Source organism: Metarhizium brunneum, chromosome 1, assembly GCF_013426205.1.
Source record: "Metarhizium brunneum chromosome 1, complete sequence".
Classification (NCBI taxonomy): domain Eukaryota; kingdom Fungi; phylum Ascomycota; class Sordariomycetes; order Hypocreales; family Clavicipitaceae; genus Metarhizium; species Metarhizium brunneum.
Window position 1 is genome coordinate 5,431,913 of NC_089422.1, and position 18,153 is coordinate 5,450,065.

General features: G+C 52.2%; 8 protein-coding genes across 8 annotated transcripts; 3 read left to right on the plus strand and 5 right to left on the minus strand.

Annotated features, from left to right (window-relative positions):
* Nucleotides 1-315: 315 nt before the first annotated feature.
* On the minus strand, nt 316-4,896 carry gef2 (Rho guanine nucleotide exchange factor gef2; the record flags this gene model as incomplete). The annotated part of the gene is made up of 2 exons (XM_014693415.1): nt 316-2,591; nt 2,646-4,896. 2 exons carry the CDS (start codon nt 4,894-4,896, stop codon nt 316-318), a joined length of 4,527 nt encoding a protein of 1,508 aa, XP_014548901.1.
* Nucleotides 4,897-5,912: 1,016 nt separating this feature from the next.
* Nucleotides 5,913-6,352, plus strand: G6M90_00g016280 (uncharacterized protein; the record flags this gene model as incomplete). The annotated part of the gene is made up of 2 exons (XM_014693414.1): nt 5,913-6,028; nt 6,085-6,352. 2 exons carry the CDS (start codon nt 5,913-5,915, stop codon nt 6,350-6,352), a joined length of 384 nt encoding a protein of 127 aa, XP_014548900.1.
* Nucleotides 6,353-6,594: 242 nt separating this feature from the next.
* Nucleotides 6,595-9,439, minus strand: rhp42 (DNA repair protein rhp42; the record flags this gene model as incomplete). The annotated part of the gene is made up of 2 exons (XM_014693413.1): nt 6,595-7,156; nt 7,212-9,439. 2 exons carry the CDS (start codon nt 9,437-9,439, stop codon nt 6,595-6,597), a joined length of 2,790 nt encoding a protein of 929 aa, XP_014548899.1.
* A 313-nt stretch (nt 9,440-9,752) lies between these two features.
* ZFAND1 (AN1-type zinc finger protein 1) lies at nt 9,753-10,679 on the minus strand (the record flags this gene model as incomplete). The annotated part of the gene is made up of 1 exon (XM_014693412.1): nt 9,753-10,679. The coding sequence occupies one exon, from the start codon at nt 10,677-10,679 to the stop codon at nt 9,753-9,755; it is 927 nt and encodes a 308-aa protein (XP_014548898.1).
* A 612-nt stretch (nt 10,680-11,291) lies between these two features.
* Nucleotides 11,292-12,218, minus strand: mtp-18 (Mitochondrial fission process protein 1; the record flags this gene model as incomplete). Its single annotated transcript, XM_066129782.1, has 2 exons — nt 11,292-11,958; nt 12,043-12,218. 2 exons carry the CDS (start codon nt 12,216-12,218, stop codon nt 11,292-11,294), a joined length of 843 nt encoding a protein of 280 aa, XP_065985948.1.
* A 359-nt stretch (nt 12,219-12,577) lies between these two features.
* G6M90_00g016320 (uncharacterized protein) lies at nt 12,578-12,920 on the plus strand (the record flags this gene model as incomplete). The annotated part of the gene is made up of 3 exons (XM_014693410.1): nt 12,578-12,631; nt 12,703-12,830; nt 12,887-12,920. The coding sequence occupies 3 exons, from the start codon at nt 12,578-12,580 to the stop codon at nt 12,918-12,920; spliced, it is 216 nt and encodes a 71-aa protein (XP_014548896.1).
* A 1,147-nt stretch (nt 12,921-14,067) lies between these two features.
* On the minus strand, nt 14,068-15,630 carry G6M90_00g016330 (uncharacterized protein; the record flags this gene model as incomplete). The annotated part of the gene is made up of 6 exons (XM_014693409.1): nt 14,068-14,119; nt 14,176-14,544; nt 14,629-14,678; nt 14,737-14,854; nt 14,913-15,336; nt 15,465-15,630. 6 exons carry the CDS (start codon nt 15,628-15,630, stop codon nt 14,068-14,070), a joined length of 1,179 nt encoding a protein of 392 aa, XP_014548895.1.
* Nucleotides 15,631-16,071: 441 nt separating this feature from the next.
* Nucleotides 16,072-16,599, plus strand: Actl (Acetyltransferase; the record flags this gene model as incomplete). Its single annotated transcript, XM_014693408.1, has 1 exon — nt 16,072-16,599. One exon carries the CDS (start codon nt 16,072-16,074, stop codon nt 16,597-16,599), a length of 528 nt encoding a protein of 175 aa, XP_014548894.1.
* Nucleotides 16,600-18,153: the final 1,554 nt, after the last annotated feature.

The window sequence follows — 18,153 nt, forward strand, 5'->3', positions numbered from 1 at the left end:
GTAATTCCTCTTCTCGTCATAGTAATTCATGATGCCTCGAGAATTTTACATGGGTCAAGAGAAGAGCCCTTTGATACAGAAACAGCCTTTTATTTACGCTCATATTCTTTCCGTGGACGCGTCATCCCGTTTGCCCTTCCATCGTGCGCCGCTCCGGTGAATAATCATGGTAGTATACACAAACCTCATGCCGCTTTACATCACAGTCCACACATGATGCCAGTCTTGGACATGAATTCTCCCCCGATAAGCCTCTCCTCTTCACGCCGTCCTGCGCCCGGCAAAGCCAAGAATACGCCCGAGGCGCAAAAATACTTAGTCTGCTCCTCGCAGCATGGTTTTCAGGCTCACCATTTCCCTCTTGAGGCGAGCATTCTCCTTCTTCGCCCTCGCCGTCTCCTCCCCTTGCTCCTTCAGCTTGGCCACCAACTCCTCCTTGTCATCCCTGCCTTTGCCTCTCACAGCCTTGATAATTTTGCCCAACTCCCCGTTAAACTTTTCGTAGAGTAATTCATTTTCCGCCACTACCTCTTTATGAAGCTGGTCGATGGCGCGGACTTTGGCCTCTGTACTCTTCATCGTAGTATCTAGTTCCTTCTGCGTCGTGGCCTGCTGTTCACGCAACTCTCTCATCATGACGCCGATCCGATCCTCTAGTTCTTTGAGCGAGGCAGTGAACCCAGACATGTCCGTCTGGGAATTGGGTGACCGAGCTTTGTTCACCCGAGCCATTTCGTCCCCAATCTTGGACAGCTCGCTCTTGAGCGAGGAATCAACCTCCTGGGCGAATTGCTTCTCAGATTGAAGCCGCTCTCTGAGCTTTTGCGGCGAGTGGAGCCGGAGGCGTTGAGCATTAGATCGCGTCGGACTCACGGGGCGAGTTGGGTAGTCGGCACCAGACGCCAGCTTGCTAGGCCGAAGTGTAGGGATGCTTGATACCGACAGGGCTTTGGAGTGTCGGTAAATCCTGGATGGGGTTTCCGGTGATTTGGAAGAATTACCACCGGAGTGTTCGGATACGTGGCTGACGATCTTTTTAGAGGAATCAGCGAGGTTTTCTTTTTCCTTTTGCCTCGAGGCGCGTAAGGCTTCAGCCGCGCTGGGACTGACGGGGATCTTGGAAAGGGGTGCTGATTTGGGGCTGATGGGGTTGTTATTCATCTTGCCAGATGTTTGCTTCGTGCTTTGCAATGGCTGGAATGGCTGTTCGTCTAGTGTTGCGGCGGCCATGAGACTCTTGAGGTCTGACAGCGAGCTTCGTCTCTTCTTTTTCGGGTTCTTCGTATTTGAGACTATTCTCTCCGTAGGGGATGGCTCGCCGATGGTGTCGAGTGGGAAATCATAACGGCGCGAGCTCGTTGGGCGCTGTGGTGTCTCATCGAATGCACCTGCGATGGGGGGTCTGTCTCGGGACATGCCACGCCGGTGCAGTTGCTTCGGTAGGCTGTTGTCATCTATTGAATGTGCTCTGTACAGCTTGCCGTGTGCGCCGCGTGATAAGCTGGATGTATCGCCCGTAGCGGGATTCCTGTGCTTGCTCAAGGTTCGCCATACCGATGGTCGCTCATCCTGTGAATTCTGTCGAAGAAGGGCGTTGAGTCCAAACTTGCGACGAAGTGACGACGCATTGGATGTGATTGAGCCAGTGTGAGCCTTGCCTTGTCGGTAGCCAGACACAAGAGACTCGGAAACAAAAGAACCAAGAATAAAGCTCTGATGTGCACTTTGGTCTTCAGATATCTTATCGCAGTCTTCGACGAGTCGATCTAGTAAATTAATGTAGTTGTGAGCCTCGCCATCAGTGACGAGAAGCTCAGCAAATGCCAAAGTCAATGCGCCCCTGTCGCTGTCGTTCCCACAGCCGTCCAACAGGTCAGCCAGCAGCTTGATCACGGTGATGAAGGCTCGTCGATTTTGCGGTGCCATATCCCGGAAAAGATAATTCACAAAGTCGGCAAAATTCCCAGGGACCCTCTTGTTAGCTCTTTCAAGTAAAGTATCCATTGCTTGCATGGTCATGACAGGGCCCATCTGGTCTGCCCACGCAATATGCAGAAATTTCTCGAATGCAACGAATACGACTTCCGTGCCTATATCGGAGGCGACGTCGTATTCAAAAGGAGTTTCAATGAATCTGTTGTATATATCATTCACCGACAACTCATCGACAAGCGATCGATTTAGTAATGTACGACCAATTATGGTGCCCTTTCGAGACTGAAGAGCCGCGGTAAAGCCAGTAAATGTTTGCTCTAGTCTGAGCAGGGGATTCGCTGGTCGCCCATCAGCGGTGTCGGGGCGGCTGTCCTTGCCTTTGATCGAACCAAACATGGAGTGAATGCTATTCGCTCGATGAAGTGATGGCTGCTGCTGGGATTTCACGCCAGATACAACAACATCTGGAGAGTTGCTTGCGCTTCCATTCCAGAGGCTGGAAAGAAGCTTTACAGGTGATGCTGCAAGGAAGGATCGGCCTTTCTCAGTCCTTGTGGAGAAATTCAATCCTCGTATTGTCTTGGTATAATAGGATACCATAGAAGCAGTCAAGTGGGTATTGCTAACATTGAATTGGGTGCTAAGTAGCTGGATGACTGCGATAGATGGGTTAGTATGTTTCCAATACCCCCTTGACAAGAAGTACTTACTGCGACGAGACATGGTAGGGAGCAAGTCCTCCAAGTCGATGTCATCTTCAAATTGCTTCCCATTGAGACCAGCAGTGAGCATCGAAACCCGCTTGAGGTTGTTGCTGGACACATTGATCACTATCTCGACTCCGTAGTGGCCGGGCGGCGCTCCTTTTGTGCCTTTCTCGTGATCTACCACCACACGAATCGCGGCCGGTTCTCTTCGACCCTCGACTAGTTGATGGGCGCCTTCTTGAAAGACAGCCACATGCAGTCCCAGGTTATTATCCTGCATACGAACTGATCGGAGCGTCCAACAAGGGTTCTCTCGTTCAGTTTCTGAGAACCGTGCCTCAACTCGCGCCTTGACTACATCTTCGCCCCATTTGGTAGCCTTGCCTTCGAAAGCCTCCTGAAGCAGGAAGCACCGAGATGTGGGCGCCTTACTAATCTTGTATTCTCCGGTATGTGCGTCCTTCATATCTCTTGTCGACGTCATCCACACTAACGAGCCATCTTCCGACTCAGTAAACCGCACGTCCGCAAGGCTATGCCAGCCCGTAAATGCGAATTCATACGACGCCGGACCGCCGGCAGCATTCGTCATCGAAATAAGTAGCTCTGCAGCAGATGGCTTATCGATTTCCCGGAGCAAATCACGCCCTGTCATTGTGAACCCAATCTTTCTTAGTATAATAATGCAGTCTGCGAATAGTAGGAAAATGCCAGAGCTGTCCAAGTCGCTCGTTCCACCTTGGAATGGAGGCATAAGTTCAATGAAGTCGGCCGCAACTATAAGTCGACCGTGCGGCTCTAAATCCCTTGGCCACGATTCAACCATATTTCGAAGTCTGTTGGCAACGTGAGGCTGGTCCGGCAACGGGTCGTCCATGGAACAAATACTAGTAATAATATCTCTGGCCTTCAGCATGGGCTGAAGCGCGGGATGGGTCATTGGCAGAGAGCCAACTATTTGATCAATAAGGAGGCTGTATCGAGGCAATCGCTGAACGGGTTCAATAAGAATAGACCTGACAGTCTGTTCGCCAGTTTGGTTTACCCTTTGCCTAAAGCTGGACTGTTGGTCAAGAAAAGAGTTGAGCAATATAGGAAAGTGCTGGCTAGCCTTGATGTAATCCTGATAGCTCTGGGTAAACTTTGGAAACCATTCATGAAATAATCTAGCCATGCTCAAGGCTCCACTGGGATCTTTTGCTCGAGCTGAACCTGAACTCTTCATGCTGCCCAAAGTCGATGCAGCTTGGTCCATGTCTCTGAGAGCCCCATCCTCGGTTTCATCCATAATCTTGCGAAGCTGGTCCACGAAGGCAGAATTCAGCTGTAGTATCTGATCTGCCGATTGGGGAAAGAGTCTTTCCAATTCTTCTTCTGAAGGACTGAGACTTCCCTCTGGTCTTGCCCTGGCACTTTCCCGGAAATCCTTGGCAATAGTATTTACCAGTTCACGAAGCTTCATGACATATCTTTCCTCCGTGTCGACCAGCTCAGCTAGCTTCATGCGGAGCTCATATTTTTGGTCCTGGGTGAACAATCTCCCTCGGTTTAATGATGTGGGTTTCGATGGCGCGCGTCGTAGCCTATTTGTTGGTAAAAACACCGGCTCGCCGAACAACTTGACAAGAGATGTATATCCGCCATACTGTCTCAGCGTCGGGTCTAATATGTCGTCTTCGTCGTCTGGCACGTCTTCCAAGTCGGCAGGTTGCAGAGGCACAATCGCGCCTGGCGGGAGAACAAAATCGAGATCCACGTTATTGATATGCTGCGTCTGAAGCGCATCCTGCAGCGAGGCAATCACTTCGGCCGCGTTGTCACTTTTGACCATGGATGCGACCAAAGCGGCAGCATGTTGTTCGCCAAAGAGAGCCGAGGCGGTACCGGGGCGCTTCCCCCTGGTCGGATATAAATTCTTGAGATAGCCTTTGACTCCATCGGGGAGCTCTGAGAAGTATTTGAACAGGCCAAAGGCCAACCCACGGAATACCTCGTCGACCTGAATCTCTCGGGGTAGATGATCGACGACTCCGTAAAAGGGCGAGCTCGGGGAGATGGTGATTCGAGGAAACGACTGAAACCCCGCAGACGACAGGATGTGTATTTGGACGCGAGAGGTGTTGAGGGTGTAGTTGGCTGTCGTCGAAGGCCCGTGGAATATGAGGACGGGGAGGTGGCCGAGCAGCGGATCAGAGGCATAATACAGAGAAAGGGCGTCTGGCGAGAGCGCCAGGTCGTCCGTCACACGAACCATGGTCTGGTCAATGGGCCACACTCATGGCCGTCGCCTTGGCTGGCCGTCGGATGGTGTCTTGCGGCAGTGCACAAGTATTTGATCGTCGAAGGCACCGGCAGGGAAAAGCGATGGTCAGCGGGGTGATGAGCCAGACTCGTCTCAATGAAGAGGACTCGGAGACAACAGATGCGCAGCAGCGGGACTAGCGGGCCGTAGACATGGGGAGACGGCGCGTGGAACCAGGTACAGGCTTGAGAAAGCACTTTGAGTATGCGAAGCTGATGCAGGTCGCCTCGTGTAGCCAACCCCAAGTGCGTATCTGCCACGATAGGCCTCCAATGCCGGGGTGTTGCGTAAATGAGTAAAGCAAAACACAATAAGGAGTAAATGAAAAGCATCAAATAGAAACCATGCATATGGTATACATTGAGCAAGGAATGGGCAAACCGTGAAATACCACGCCCAGTGCCGATATCTGCGACAGATTCATGCAGAGTTGATGACCCAAGCGGCCAACAACCTGAGTGTCAGCCGGCCAGCAGCAGGAGCGATCATGGGATTGGTCCTTCCGTCTTGCGACAGACGCGGTTGACGCGTGGAGCCTAAAAATATGGATCGATGGTAAACAATGACATCTGAGGAACCCGATGAAACTCTGCCGCCCCTCATCAGCCGCTGGTCCATGGCGGCCACCATGAGCCGAGAGTGGGGCTGCGAGCTACCAGCCGTCGTCAGATGTTGCTCACTCATTTCACCTCACCTCGCCTCGCCACCAGAGCATGCCTGGGCGATATACGGAGTACCGGTACGTAGAATTGCTCAGATGAACGGCATGATATAGCCCACCTACCAAGGTTGTATCATAATGGTGCTCTCGAAGCCCTCTACAATTATGGAGGCATATTCCTAGGTGTTCTGTACACCTCGTCGCTCGTGGTCATGGATCTTGCATATCATCGTATTATTATGACGTTCGCGCCTCCATCTAACATGAGCATCAACCAGGCATCGTCGTCTTCACCACATATATCGCAATGTCTAGCCAGAGTCAGGGCATAAAACTGATACACAACCCGGACAGCTCAGGATACCGCCTCCTTGAGCTTCCGCCCGATCTAGCCAACCTGCTCGAATCCGATACAGCACCGGTGTCAGTCTCATCCTCGGAACGCGCTCGCACGTTTGCCTCTAACCACTTCCTCATAGTCTCACGCTCGAATCCTCAGACAGCTCAACTGTACTTCGCACACCGAGTAAGACATACAACCTCCGCCAGAAGAACACGTCCAACGGCCTATATCTTTTGGCACCACATTCTCCTTCGGATTTGCCCGACCAAGAACTTGCTGTTATATCCATCATTCACGAGACGGTGGAGCTTGATGTTGTTCCTGAAATGCCTGTGAGACGGGATAAGCTTGCGGACACGGGAAGCAGAGGCAAGTGGCATGAAATGTTTGGAAAGGGGCGGTGATTGCGAATTGCGAGAGGACTGCGAGAGGGAAAAAACGTCGTGCTGTTGCGCAGGCTGGCAGGGGCTTGCGCTGAATTTTGTTTGAACCACAGGAGCTGTAGCCGGATTGCATTAAATATAACACTAATAACTATATTTTTACAAATAAGCCTTAATTCGATTCGTGGGTATATGGGTCGAGGATCCAGTGGTTCCTTTGGAGCAGTTCTACACGTTCCAACATGTCTCCATCTGGACCAATTTCAGTGATGTTCAATAGTCAAGCCAGCATCGTCGCCAGCGTCATCCTCGTCATCCCCAACTGGGAAGAAACTCGATGTATGATGGTGCTCTTCTTCATGTTCTTCCTCATACCCTTCTGGAAGAAACCCGCCGGCCATGTCCTCATGTTGAGTTGCAACCGCAGCAGCATGTGCATGGGGTTTCGAGGCAACATCTTTACTGTGCCCGAAGACTGACACATTCTCATCGACCTCGCCGTACTCCTGTCGTATCCTCTCGACGATTCGCAGCCCCATGATGAATTTCCGCCACTGCCCTAAAGCAGCCTTGCGCCGTTTCTCATCCTCCTTTCTCCTGCGCTCTGCCTCGTCCTTTTCAAGCTCAGCCATGACTTCGTCGTGATACTCCTCTGCAATAACAACGCCTTGAATAACAGGAACAGCCATTCGATGTCCAAACTCAAAGTCGACAACAGCCTCTGCATAGTCAATCTTGAGTCGTTTGCATACCTTCATCGCGCCTCTGAATGGAACATGCGCGGCGCCTTCGGGTAACATGTGCTCGACGAAGAGATCGATATTCCTGGAAATTGGTTAGCACAAACGTATCCGGAGTGTTGCAAATGATTATAACCTACCCGTATTCGTTTTTCGGAATAATGCCGTCCTTGATAGGAGGTGGAATAATCCAATCCGTCTGCTCATAACTATACAGCCCTTGCAAAACCTTTTTCCCAGTGGCAGCCTCGGCCTCGAGAATTTCTCTCCGTCGATTGGTTGTTGCTGCGCGGTATGGAACTCGCTTCAGCGGCTGCTCTCCCGCAAGAGGAGCGCGCCCCTGTTTGTGCCAAGTCTCTGCACTCTTGACCTGAAGAACATCTGATCGCAGGTAAACATCTTCCTCCTCTGCTTTGCCCCCCTTGGCCTTGTTCTTGAATTTTTTCACGGGCACAGCACCTCGTTTCAAAGCCTCTTCCCGCTTCAAATGTCTCTCAAGGACGAATTCTTTCGATTGTTTGTAATACTGAAGAGTCTCTTCACCTTCTTTTACCTCCTTCTTTTCTGGCCTTGCCGGCTTCAAGTCGTTTGAATCTTCATCGTCATCTATTTCGGTGATTGGATGAGCTTTTGTTCCTCTCCTGTATCCCGACATGGCAGACTTGAACCAGTCAAACTCTTCGTAACGCTTCACTTTTCCATGGCGGTTGTAAATTGGCACCTTTTCTATCGGCATTCGCACGCCCTTTGTCCTGCCAGGAACCACTTGCCTTTTCAGGTACCTGACCGTCACGTCCTTTGCCGTCCCATCAGGAGAGTATCCGACAATATAAGCTGTGACCTGCCGAGCTTTCTCTGCCTTTTGACCCCGGGGCTCAAACGCTTCGGTGATTTCTCGATTCGTTGCGATGAGGCTCTTCACAATTGGGTCCACGGACAGGTATTTGTTCGTTACTGGAGACAGAACCTCTGCCCAGTAATGGGGGTATTCCAAATCTGGATCAAATTTGCTAACGGGTGTTTTGGACTTTTTTGGGGTTACCTGCATTGCCACAACCGATTCATCGTCTGTGTCAGTATACTCTCGTTGCAAATCATCCATTTCGTGTGAGGCGGTCTCGACAGCGGCGGCAGCACGGGTTGATTTCTGTCGCTTCGAACGAGTTGCTGCAGATTTGTCTTTTGTTTTGTTCGGTTTCTTTACGCTGTTTTCGGCCGTGGTCTTTGCAAGTTTTGCAGCTTTCATATCCAGCTCTGCCAGCTCAGGCTCTAATTCCGCGTCCTCCAAGCGGTTCCAGCCAAAGCCCAAGGGTTGTATGCTGGCAACCATTCTGGCCTCGAGCCCAAGACCTCGCAGTAGCCCAGTGAATAACTGCGCTCCGACATCCCTGCTTCCTTCGCATTTCATCGCACACTGCCGAAACTCATCTAGGCTTGCTATTCTTTCTCCAAAGCGATTGCAGTCAGCATATTCATCCTTGTACGCCTTTGTTAACCTGTCCAGCCTCTCCAATGCCATATAGCCCCATTTCCGTAGCCCAGGAGCTGTAATCTTGAATCGCTGTTTCCACCAAGAAGTCAAGGATTGCATTAATCTGAACAGAGGATCGCCATGGCTCATATCAACGGCTCCTTCTTCTAGTCTTCTTGCGGCATTTCCCCAATCACGGGATTCCCGCTCTTTTCTTTTGAGTTTTGCGCTATTCTTGGCTCTGCCGGTTGAGGACCCTGCTTTAGCAGGTTGTTTGGTGAGGCCCGAGTTTTGCCTCCAACGTTCTACCTCATCCCACATCTTAGGCGGCAGATGAGAAATCATTATTCCCTGTACTTCAGGATCACATAACCACGAATTTCGTACAGCATTGTGCCAGAGGAGGGAAAGAACATGAAGACAATGTGTGGCATTCCGCACTTTTCGCTCACGTTTTGATGGCCCTTTCTTGCCCCCAAAGACGTTTGTCAGTGACAGTCTGGTGTCTTTATTCAAGGTTAGCTCAAGGTCTCCGGATACAACTGGAACGGTGGAATTGGATGGAGCCGGAGCCTCGACATCTTCGAATTCGAAGTCTTCGTCATCGTCATCGTCATCGGAGACATTTGGATTGACCTTGGGTCGCTTTGCAAGGGGCACATCCTCGAAATCCTCGTCGGAAAATGAAGATAAAGAGCTATCGGAATCATCGCCAAAACTCTGCAATAGGGATTCAGAGGTCTTGGCCGAAGCCGGCGTCGCGGCCGCATCCAGGTCATCGTACAGCGTAAACTTTCGCTTGCTGGGCGTGGCCGTTTGCTTTGCGCCCGCTCCAGATTTGAACTCCTCTCTACCAGGTGACCCACGCAATCGCTTGCGAGGAACATGAGGAGGCATTTCGATGCGCGTTTCCAAAGAAATGCATTCTGAGGTCGGGAAGTGAGGATGAGGGATGCGGATTTACGATATCACACGAAGCAGATGCATTCCGTCATTCCGTCATTCCGTCATGGTTCGCGCTAAATCACGAGAACACGTGATACACTTAAGCTTGCGCAGACAATGTGCCAGGCATTGTCATCATTTCGTCGGCCATATCAGATATTCTAATAATGTACTATCCTGTGGTAAATAGCATGTACGAACTAGCTCTGGGTATCGCTCCTCTTCAAACCCTCCCGCAGCATCATGTCATTTCACCAAATGTTCCTCACATTTCTATCAAGTCCGCCGGTGCTCCAACTCCCCTCAACAAAATAACAGTGTTCCCGCTCTGCAATGCCGCTCCAATCTTTTCGCCGTAATCTAGGATTCTCCCTCCTTCCACATGAAATACACGCAATTTATCCTTCTCTTCGGAGCTCTGGTTGTTGACATTTTGGACTTGTAAACCAGTCGCAGCCTGGTCTAGTAGGCGGCCAACAACCCAGTCCTTGGAGAAGAAGAAATCGCCCTTGGGCAGTTTGGCCTTGGCAGTTTCTGCCTCAGCCTCAACATACAGATAGATGCGCTTCTCCTCTGCGACTTTCTTGTCGCCCTTGGCGGTCTCCTTGAGCTTCTTTGTGGCCACTATTCGAGCAGCAGCAGAGCTAGGTTTCGGTTTCGGCAGCGCTCTCCCCGCCTGTTCCTTCTTGGCCGATCCCCAAGCCCTCAGCCTGTCAAGTGCTGATCGAGTCTTTTGCGCGACATCGATTTGCATAGGTCGGGCTCCAATAGGCACCAAGTTCTTGCAGTTGTGGTCCTCCTTTAATCGATGCTTCAAGCAGTAATCGCGATTGCATGAATCGCAGTGCACTCCGGGCGTCAGAGACGTTCCGACAACAGTCTTGCATTCTGGCGACGAGCAAGGCTTTTCCGATACCTTGTCACGTAGAGTCCTCCCTTGGCCAATGGAAGGCTTGGCCAAGCTGGCCTGTCTCTTCCGCTCTGCCCATGCTCCGGGGTTCGCGCATTTGTGTGACGACTCTGTTCTATGATCTAAACAAAAGGTCTTGGTGCAGGACTGGCAAAGAAAGGGCAAAAAGTCGAGTTGGTTGCAGTATTCGTATTGGCAATGCTTGCCGACTAGCGTAGCGTCGGCTTTGTCTCTCATGATGTAGCTCGTTTCCTGAGCAGCGGAACCCGACGGTGATGACATGATGGCAGGGGAGAAATAATCAGAATATATATACAGACAAAGAAAGCTTAGGTGATGCGTGGCCAGGCAGAATAGAGCGTCGTCAAGGCTCTAGACTGGTGGCGGCAGAAAGTTCATTGTTCTGAACGTAATGTCAAGTTGACTAAAGCTGAGGTCCAGCGGCGAAAGAAGCCTCTGGAAGCCGCGACAAGCCAAGCCGCGCTTACGTACTGGAGCATGCGCCTCAACCACCGAAAGCTTTGACTCCAAATCGGGGTTGGCAGCGATATCAGTAGCGTCGGCGAATGAATAAAAAATATGACTCGAGTATTTACAAGTTTACAACATCCATTTAACGGTACTACGCGGGTTGGCAACCCGTACAGGTCGGGCGAAGATGAGTATTTCCCGAACTGCAGCTGCTCACTACCCTATCCACGAGTTTACAACCACAAACAAAACTATTCTGGCACCAGGGTCCATCAAACCAGGCATGCATCATGGTTGGGTCAATTCAACTACAGTATATGTACAATAATTTTGTTTAGCGCAGCATGAAGGAGTTGAGCACGCGCATCCTACCAAGCGCCAAAAAGCCAAAAAGGAGCCTGCATTAATCGTAGACTCGTTGCATCATTCCGTCTTCGGCTTGATCGGTTTGTTGAGCATATCCTCCCGCCCTGTAGACGGCGCGGATCCCACATACTTCTGGCCGCCAACAACCTCAAAACCCTTGTGGAACACCCACTCCACGGCGTTTTCAACCGGCTCGTCAAAGAGCCGCGGCAGGAAGGGAACAACAGACAAGCCCAGGCCGATAGGTCCCCAGGTGCGAATAGTGGCGTTTTTGGCATTCTTCAGAGCTCTCCCGGAATACCTAACGACACTGTGGATGGTGAATGCGGGAAGACCCATACTGGCAATGCTTTGGAAGATTGCTCTTTGGACCATGACGGTTCGCCAGTCTTCCAAGGGACTAACGACACCGGGTTGAAGGTTTACGTTATCCTCGGCTCGTAGCCCGGTGACTTTCTCCTGGTGAGGCGACAGGCGAAGCTGGGGGTTCAGCACGCGCTGGTTATGCCAATATGCCCGGTACCCCTCATGGGACACATCTCCGAGAATATAAAGCCAAGAGATGCCGTATGCGGCACGGACGACTCGCGGATGTGCTACGGGCCGGAATGATTCCCCAATATCGGATGTATAGGCGACGTAGCGATGCGCAGAGAGGAGAATGGTTCGAAACCTGCTCGCATAGGCAGCATATCGCAGCTTGGTGTCGGTAGTAGGCGGGGCACTGTAGACTGAATTAGCATGTACATGGTGGCAAGAAGGTCGGACGCGGAGTGCTTACTATCCATCGATAACATCGTCGAAAAACCGGCTGTCCTGATCCGACTTTTCAACGATGTTTTGAAGTCGTCTGGGCAGCTTTTCCCGTGCTGGAAGCTTGTCCGGGTCGAAAGCCTGCTTCTGCTGGTCGGCGTTGGCATTGGCGTCCGGCGACGGCTCAGCTTTGGGCTCCTTGGGCTCCTTTGGTTTTCCCCACCAAGGCATAACGGAAGCTGGAATGGAATTCGCACTGCGTTGAGGTGACAAGATTTTGGTTCGCACAAGCTTCCGGGCAGAAATTGGAGTCTTGCAACTCTCCCACACGTCGAGTTTGGTGGTTGTCAATGGAGAGGTGCGACCGGGATCACCCGCGAGGCTGGGCCCATGGATTCTGGTGACGTCGTTTGTACCATTTCCCACTAGTACTCCGCGCCGCCGATACAGCTGCCACGTAGCCGGCATTTAGCCGACTCCCGAATTGTTTTCAGCCAAATCCTTGAAGCGCAACTCATCAATTGATCTACTACTGCTCACTATCACCCATTCGCGCCACTTAACCTCTCATCACGCAATTCTTAGTCACAATGGCCGGTGTTGCTACCTACAACATTGCTGGCCGACAGGTCGGCGGTCACTACGTTCGCTTTTCCCCAAACCTACGACTCTGAGCATCGTCGACGTGGAACCGTTAAACTAACCTGGCTCACAGTTGGCCATGGGCATCCTCGGAAGCCTTTTCGGCGGCGTCTACTATGCCACCTCTGGCCCCAAGAAACCCGCCGCCGCGGCAACTCCCCCGATCAATGCCTCCAGCTCCGACGAGGCCGACTTCATCAAGTGCGTTATTTCGTCCCGGCGGCCCCCGAAGACCCAGTGGCTAACCATGGTTACAGGAAGTTCATGGAGGAGCAGGAGAAGAAGCAGTAAAAGGGACACAGTAGTAAAGGCGAGCGGAATGCTGTTCCACGCGAACCGTGTACATAATGCACTGTATAGGTTGACCCTTTAGAATTGATTGGCGCAGCTTGCAAATTGCGCATTGAAACCTCTTGTGCTTGGTTAACGCGGCCTATATACAAGGAGCAGCACTCGACATTGTACAATTGTGCATGCTAACGGATTGGCCGAGTACCAGGCGACCACCTTTTGGCCTTTGCCGGCCAGCGTGGGCGCCGCAACTACCTAGGTACTCTCATTCCGTTCCGTGACGTTAAAGCTAGTCATTTATACAAGCTTCACGAGCCGGTAGACGCTGGTATACTCTAGGTTGGCGTTTAGTTGCTTCATGCACCTCGCCTTGACACATGCTGTGATCGTCGACACCAGAGACACCTACACCAGCAGCAACGTCGGGCTGGGTCTGTGACGATCTCGTGGAGTGACATTTTAAACTGATGCGTTCGGTATGCATTGACGCTCGAAAACTGACGACCAGACACGATGTCCCCAGAAGTGACTCGGTTAGGATCATGTGGCTTTGTGGCGATTCATCGTCGAGTCCGAGAGAGAAAAGAGACCTCGTCGTGAGCGCCACTGTTTGCGTTATTCGCAGGCAAGGTATCATGCCAAGACGAGATTCGCCTTCCGGCCAACCGTCATGATATCCTGCTACCAGATAGCCAAACAGCGTTCTTGCCTCTATTACTTGGCGCGCTGAACACATGACGGCAGTCAAATAGCTTCAACTCGGCAATGGCGAGTACCTGCTTCAGTTCGCCAGCGAACTCATTCGTCTGGCATGCGGTATGCGTGTCGTGCAACCAGCCGCTGTTTATCAAGTCGGTGGCGAGGCGAACTGTTCCGACAGATACAGGAACACACCAGATGAATTATGTCGTGTCCTGTGATCGTCACCCAAACATCATCCCCCTCTAGTCCCTATGCCGGCTTCGTCATCCGTAGCCACCGTGTACGTTTGCAAGTGGCAGTTAGGACGTGCACTTTAAGGGATTGACAGCATTTGCCCCTATCGCCCTAGGCCAGCTGGCGTGTGATGCAGAAAATCTATAATCTTTGACGTTCACTCAAGTCCTCTAAGGGTATGTCCGACTCTATCCTTTTGTATCCTTTCCTTCTATAACTTTTCACCGTGTGCCTGACCCCCAATGCCACCAATACCACAAGTCCTATAACCGCTGTACAAGATACCCATTTCCTCCACCCGCGTATACAGCAAGGGTACCATGACATGAAGATGCCCACAGCCCACTGTGGCCACGGCTTCCTCTCGCGTTGGTCGGGAAACAGTCCCTTGCGCACGAGCTGCTTAACAATCGGGCCCTGTGGCCCGGATACAAAGCGCTTGAGGCCAAAGTAGGGCACGGTCTTTTGGAGAGGATGGTCATCTGGATATTGGGCATCGCCCCAGATGCCGGTGAAGTAGAAGAAAGAGGTGAGATCCGGCGTGGCGGGGAGCGCGGTCGCAGAAGGAAATAGGCGCGTTAAAGTGAAATTGGTAGGTTCGAGGTGGTAGAAATACGCCGAGAGGGTCGGGTCCCAGAGTTGGCCGGCATCGCAGTAATCCACCAGTACTGTATCATGAATTTGATCACTACACGGGAATGATTAGAGCTAGGCGTCGCCAGAGAGATGGGGAATCAATAGCCTTGGGCCGCGCGGAGGGAGTGCCACCAACCCGGATGATGCGTAGTTTGCGTGCGAGCCGTATGCGCTAAAGACAAGAGGCTACAGAAGACAGTTAGACGAGATCCGTCAGGCTTGCAGGCTGCTACGGTTTACGCACCCGCCCGTCCTTCATGGAAAGGTCTGCATGATCCCAGTCATACGCAGCGCCGCCCGAGTGTTGACTGTAGTAGATGCCATTGGGCTTGCCGTCGCGGAAACGGATCATATTATGCTCCCTTTAAAACGACTCATCAGAACAACTGGTGGAGTATTATAGACACAACGCAAGCTCACCAGTCCCCGACATGATCTCCAAAATGCATCCCGTGCTCAGTGTCCTCTATTAAGCGGTTAAGCGGCTCCAATACCTGTGTGATATTCGCGCCTCGGTCGTACGAGTAAAAGTAGAAAAAGAAGGCATCGACGTCTCGGGGGCTCTGTTCAACAAGAATCACAACGCAGGGGGTAGCGTTGACGATCCTCCCCGACGCATCGGGGAGTTGGCCGAGGAGCCAGTCGGGCAAAGCTGTGACGTCGTCATTGGACGTCAGGGCAACCTGCCCACTACTCACGTTGTTCAGCAGAGCGAGATTATTCAGGTCGAGATCTGGCAGGTCAGAGACGGGCTCTTGATTAGCCGTGGGCGTAGTGTGACGGATATGTTGGAGAAGGTCTGCGGGCCGGAACGGGTCCTCCGAGTGTAACCAGACAAGCGGCGCTGTTCTCACGGATTGCCATTGTTAGCCTTGATTCGAACGCAAGGAAGCAAGGGCAGAGGGCAACAGCATCTGAGCCTTGATTGAGACATTCAATGTTGCCCTGGCTCATAATCAGGTGGACTCGTACCGTAGCGCTTGACATAATCCGGCACGGTGCGGTTTGGCCCGGCGAGGATCGACGAGGTCGACTTTTGGAGTATCGGCTCTGAAAGCACCAGCAGGCACCGCGAAGCAATAGCTAGAAAAACGTTCAGATAGCAGAGCCGCGTAGCAAAGAAGCGTTGGCGGGCCATGTGCGGACTGCAACCGACACCTCAAACTGAGGAGTGTGCGGTTTTCGAGCTTCCAAGTACGCAGCAGGGGGTCAAGTGAGCCTGGGAGATGCCTTGTCCATGTGCAGATTTATCATGGCCAGGCCGGGGAAGCTTGAGCTTGCACAGCCCGCCTCCAGGTCAGACAGCTGGAAGCACCGGCTCCTCGATCCGGGCCCCTGGCCATGAAGTGCTGGCCAGATATTGCGAACCAGCTCGGTTTTGCTCCGCCGCGATTCAGGCTTCCCGCTAGCCGCCGCAGTTGCCGCCAAGCGCAAGATATGCAATGCAAGCACGCGCATGCAACTTGGCCAGGCCAGGCACGTGCAGAAAAACAATTCAGCCATCCAATCCGCACCACATCTGTCGGGTTCCCCTTCGTCTCCCCACGGGACGCAGCGTCGCCGAGAACCACCACCAAGCATGCTCACCGTGCGCCCGGCGACGCGCGCCGATGCGCCTCTTCTCCCCGCTGTAGAACGATCCGCCGGCCAAGCTTTTCGCCAGATCCAGGATCTCGCATGGATCGCCGACGACTCGGGCCAATCGGTAGAGCGCCACCTCACCCTCATTGCGCAGGGCGTCGCCTGGGTGGCGGTTGACGCTGGCCTAACCCCGGAAGAGGTCCCAGTTGGTTTCCTCAACGGCGAAATCCTCGATGGCAACCTGCACATTTGGGAAATGTCAGTGGACAAAGACCATCAGGGAAAGGGCATCGGTCGAGCCCTGATGGCCCAGGCAAAGAAGTGGGCAGTCGAGCAACAGCTTCCGTTTGTGACACTGACTACATTTCGCAATGTCCCGTGGAACGAGAAATTTTACAAGTCAATTGGGTTTGTGACACTGGACGACGGCGAAGTGACGACTGCTTTGAGAAAGGTGTTGGATGACGAGGTCAGAGATGGGTTGCCGGCGGAGAGGAGGTGTGCGATGAGATTGTCGCTGCAATGACGACGGGGAAGAGCCTTGAAAGGCTTTACTGAAGTCTGCAATCATGATTTAGCTTGCGGATTGGCCATTACGCAGTGGGCACTACGAGTTTGGCCTATATCATCAGGACCTAGGCAGTCACCTGCAGCTCTGGTAGCTATCAGTATCTACAATATTGAGGGCTGGCTAGCTAGAGAGCCTGTCACGACACTGGAAGACTTGATTTCCTGACTACAGGGCTAGAAGGTGTCCAGAGGCGACCGTGGCGTCCAATCGCCGGCAGCCGTCCCGACTCTTCCGGGCAAGACGGACTCTTCTGGCCGATGTTCCATGGAGGTCGGAGTATGTGGCCGGCGTAAACCTCCGGTGGCCGAAACTCGTCTTCCGGTCCAGTCAGAGACCCTAGTATAAAATCGAACAAGAGTCGTGTTCCAATCCAAGAGGCCATTTGCTGAGTATATTATGAGTATGTACTACTATATACATACTTCCAGCCAGCAAAACCGCGCCTAACCCAAACCCTCATCTTTATCAGACATGGCAACGGTCTCTTGTAATGCCCGCAATTTGGTCTCAGCATGCCGCTTCTTGCTGTCAGCTAACTGCATAGCATCAGTGGCCTCTTTCTCCTGTACTTTGCTTAGCTCTGCCTTGCTACTGAGCGGCGTAGTCCGCCAAGAGCAGGCTGATGGCTTTCGAGCAGCCCAGCACAAGCTCATGGGCCACTTTAGACGTTAGATCATGATGGAGCTTGTGTTGCCGCCTGGGCTGCGTGGTAGCCGCTGCCAACGCTCTTCGGTCACGAAGGGCATGAATGGAGACATGAGTCGCAAACCGGATTCAAGTCTATTTAGTACAGAGTGTTCCAAGGCCAAACGAGCTTCTTTGGGTGTTTCATCTGAGATGATGGACTTGGAATTCTCAATGTACATGTCGGACAATTCGTCATATAAATGCCGGGAACTGATCTGGGTCGACCGTGAGAACTTATACTCCAAGTGCCAGGTTCATTTGTTTTGCAGCAGTCTCCATCTTCATCAAGATCCATCTCTCGCAAGACTCTCGGATCCTATCAAAGCGCTGCTCTCAGAAGGAACAAAGTCGCAGCTAAGCTTTCCAAGGACATGCTCGGTGGCCTGGTAGATCGTGCTACAGGACTTTCGGCAGCCGTGCATCGTCTTGATGTCGAAATTAATATCACTACCAGACGGCTGTACGGATCTTGTGAGCGAGGACCGTAAGGCACCGACCCGACTTAAGTCTCGCTTGGGGTAGATTTCTTGCCGGGAAACTTTTATTCTGCCACAGACCCAGGAGTCATCATCGTGTCCACCGTCTTCACCCTCGACACTGATGTACTATGCTGGTATCTGATGATCCCACCACAATTGCCTTGACGGGCACCAGTCTTGGAGGTTTCGCATCCATTGCAAGTGTGTTCGCTTCTGTAGCTCTGGTCGAGCCGCTTTCAACCACTGCCATGGCAGGTTTCGTCAGCGGCTCGAATGTCATCCACCATTGGGGCTTCAAAGGGACAGCTTTGGCACAGAATCCATGTGGCCAGAAATTTTCTGC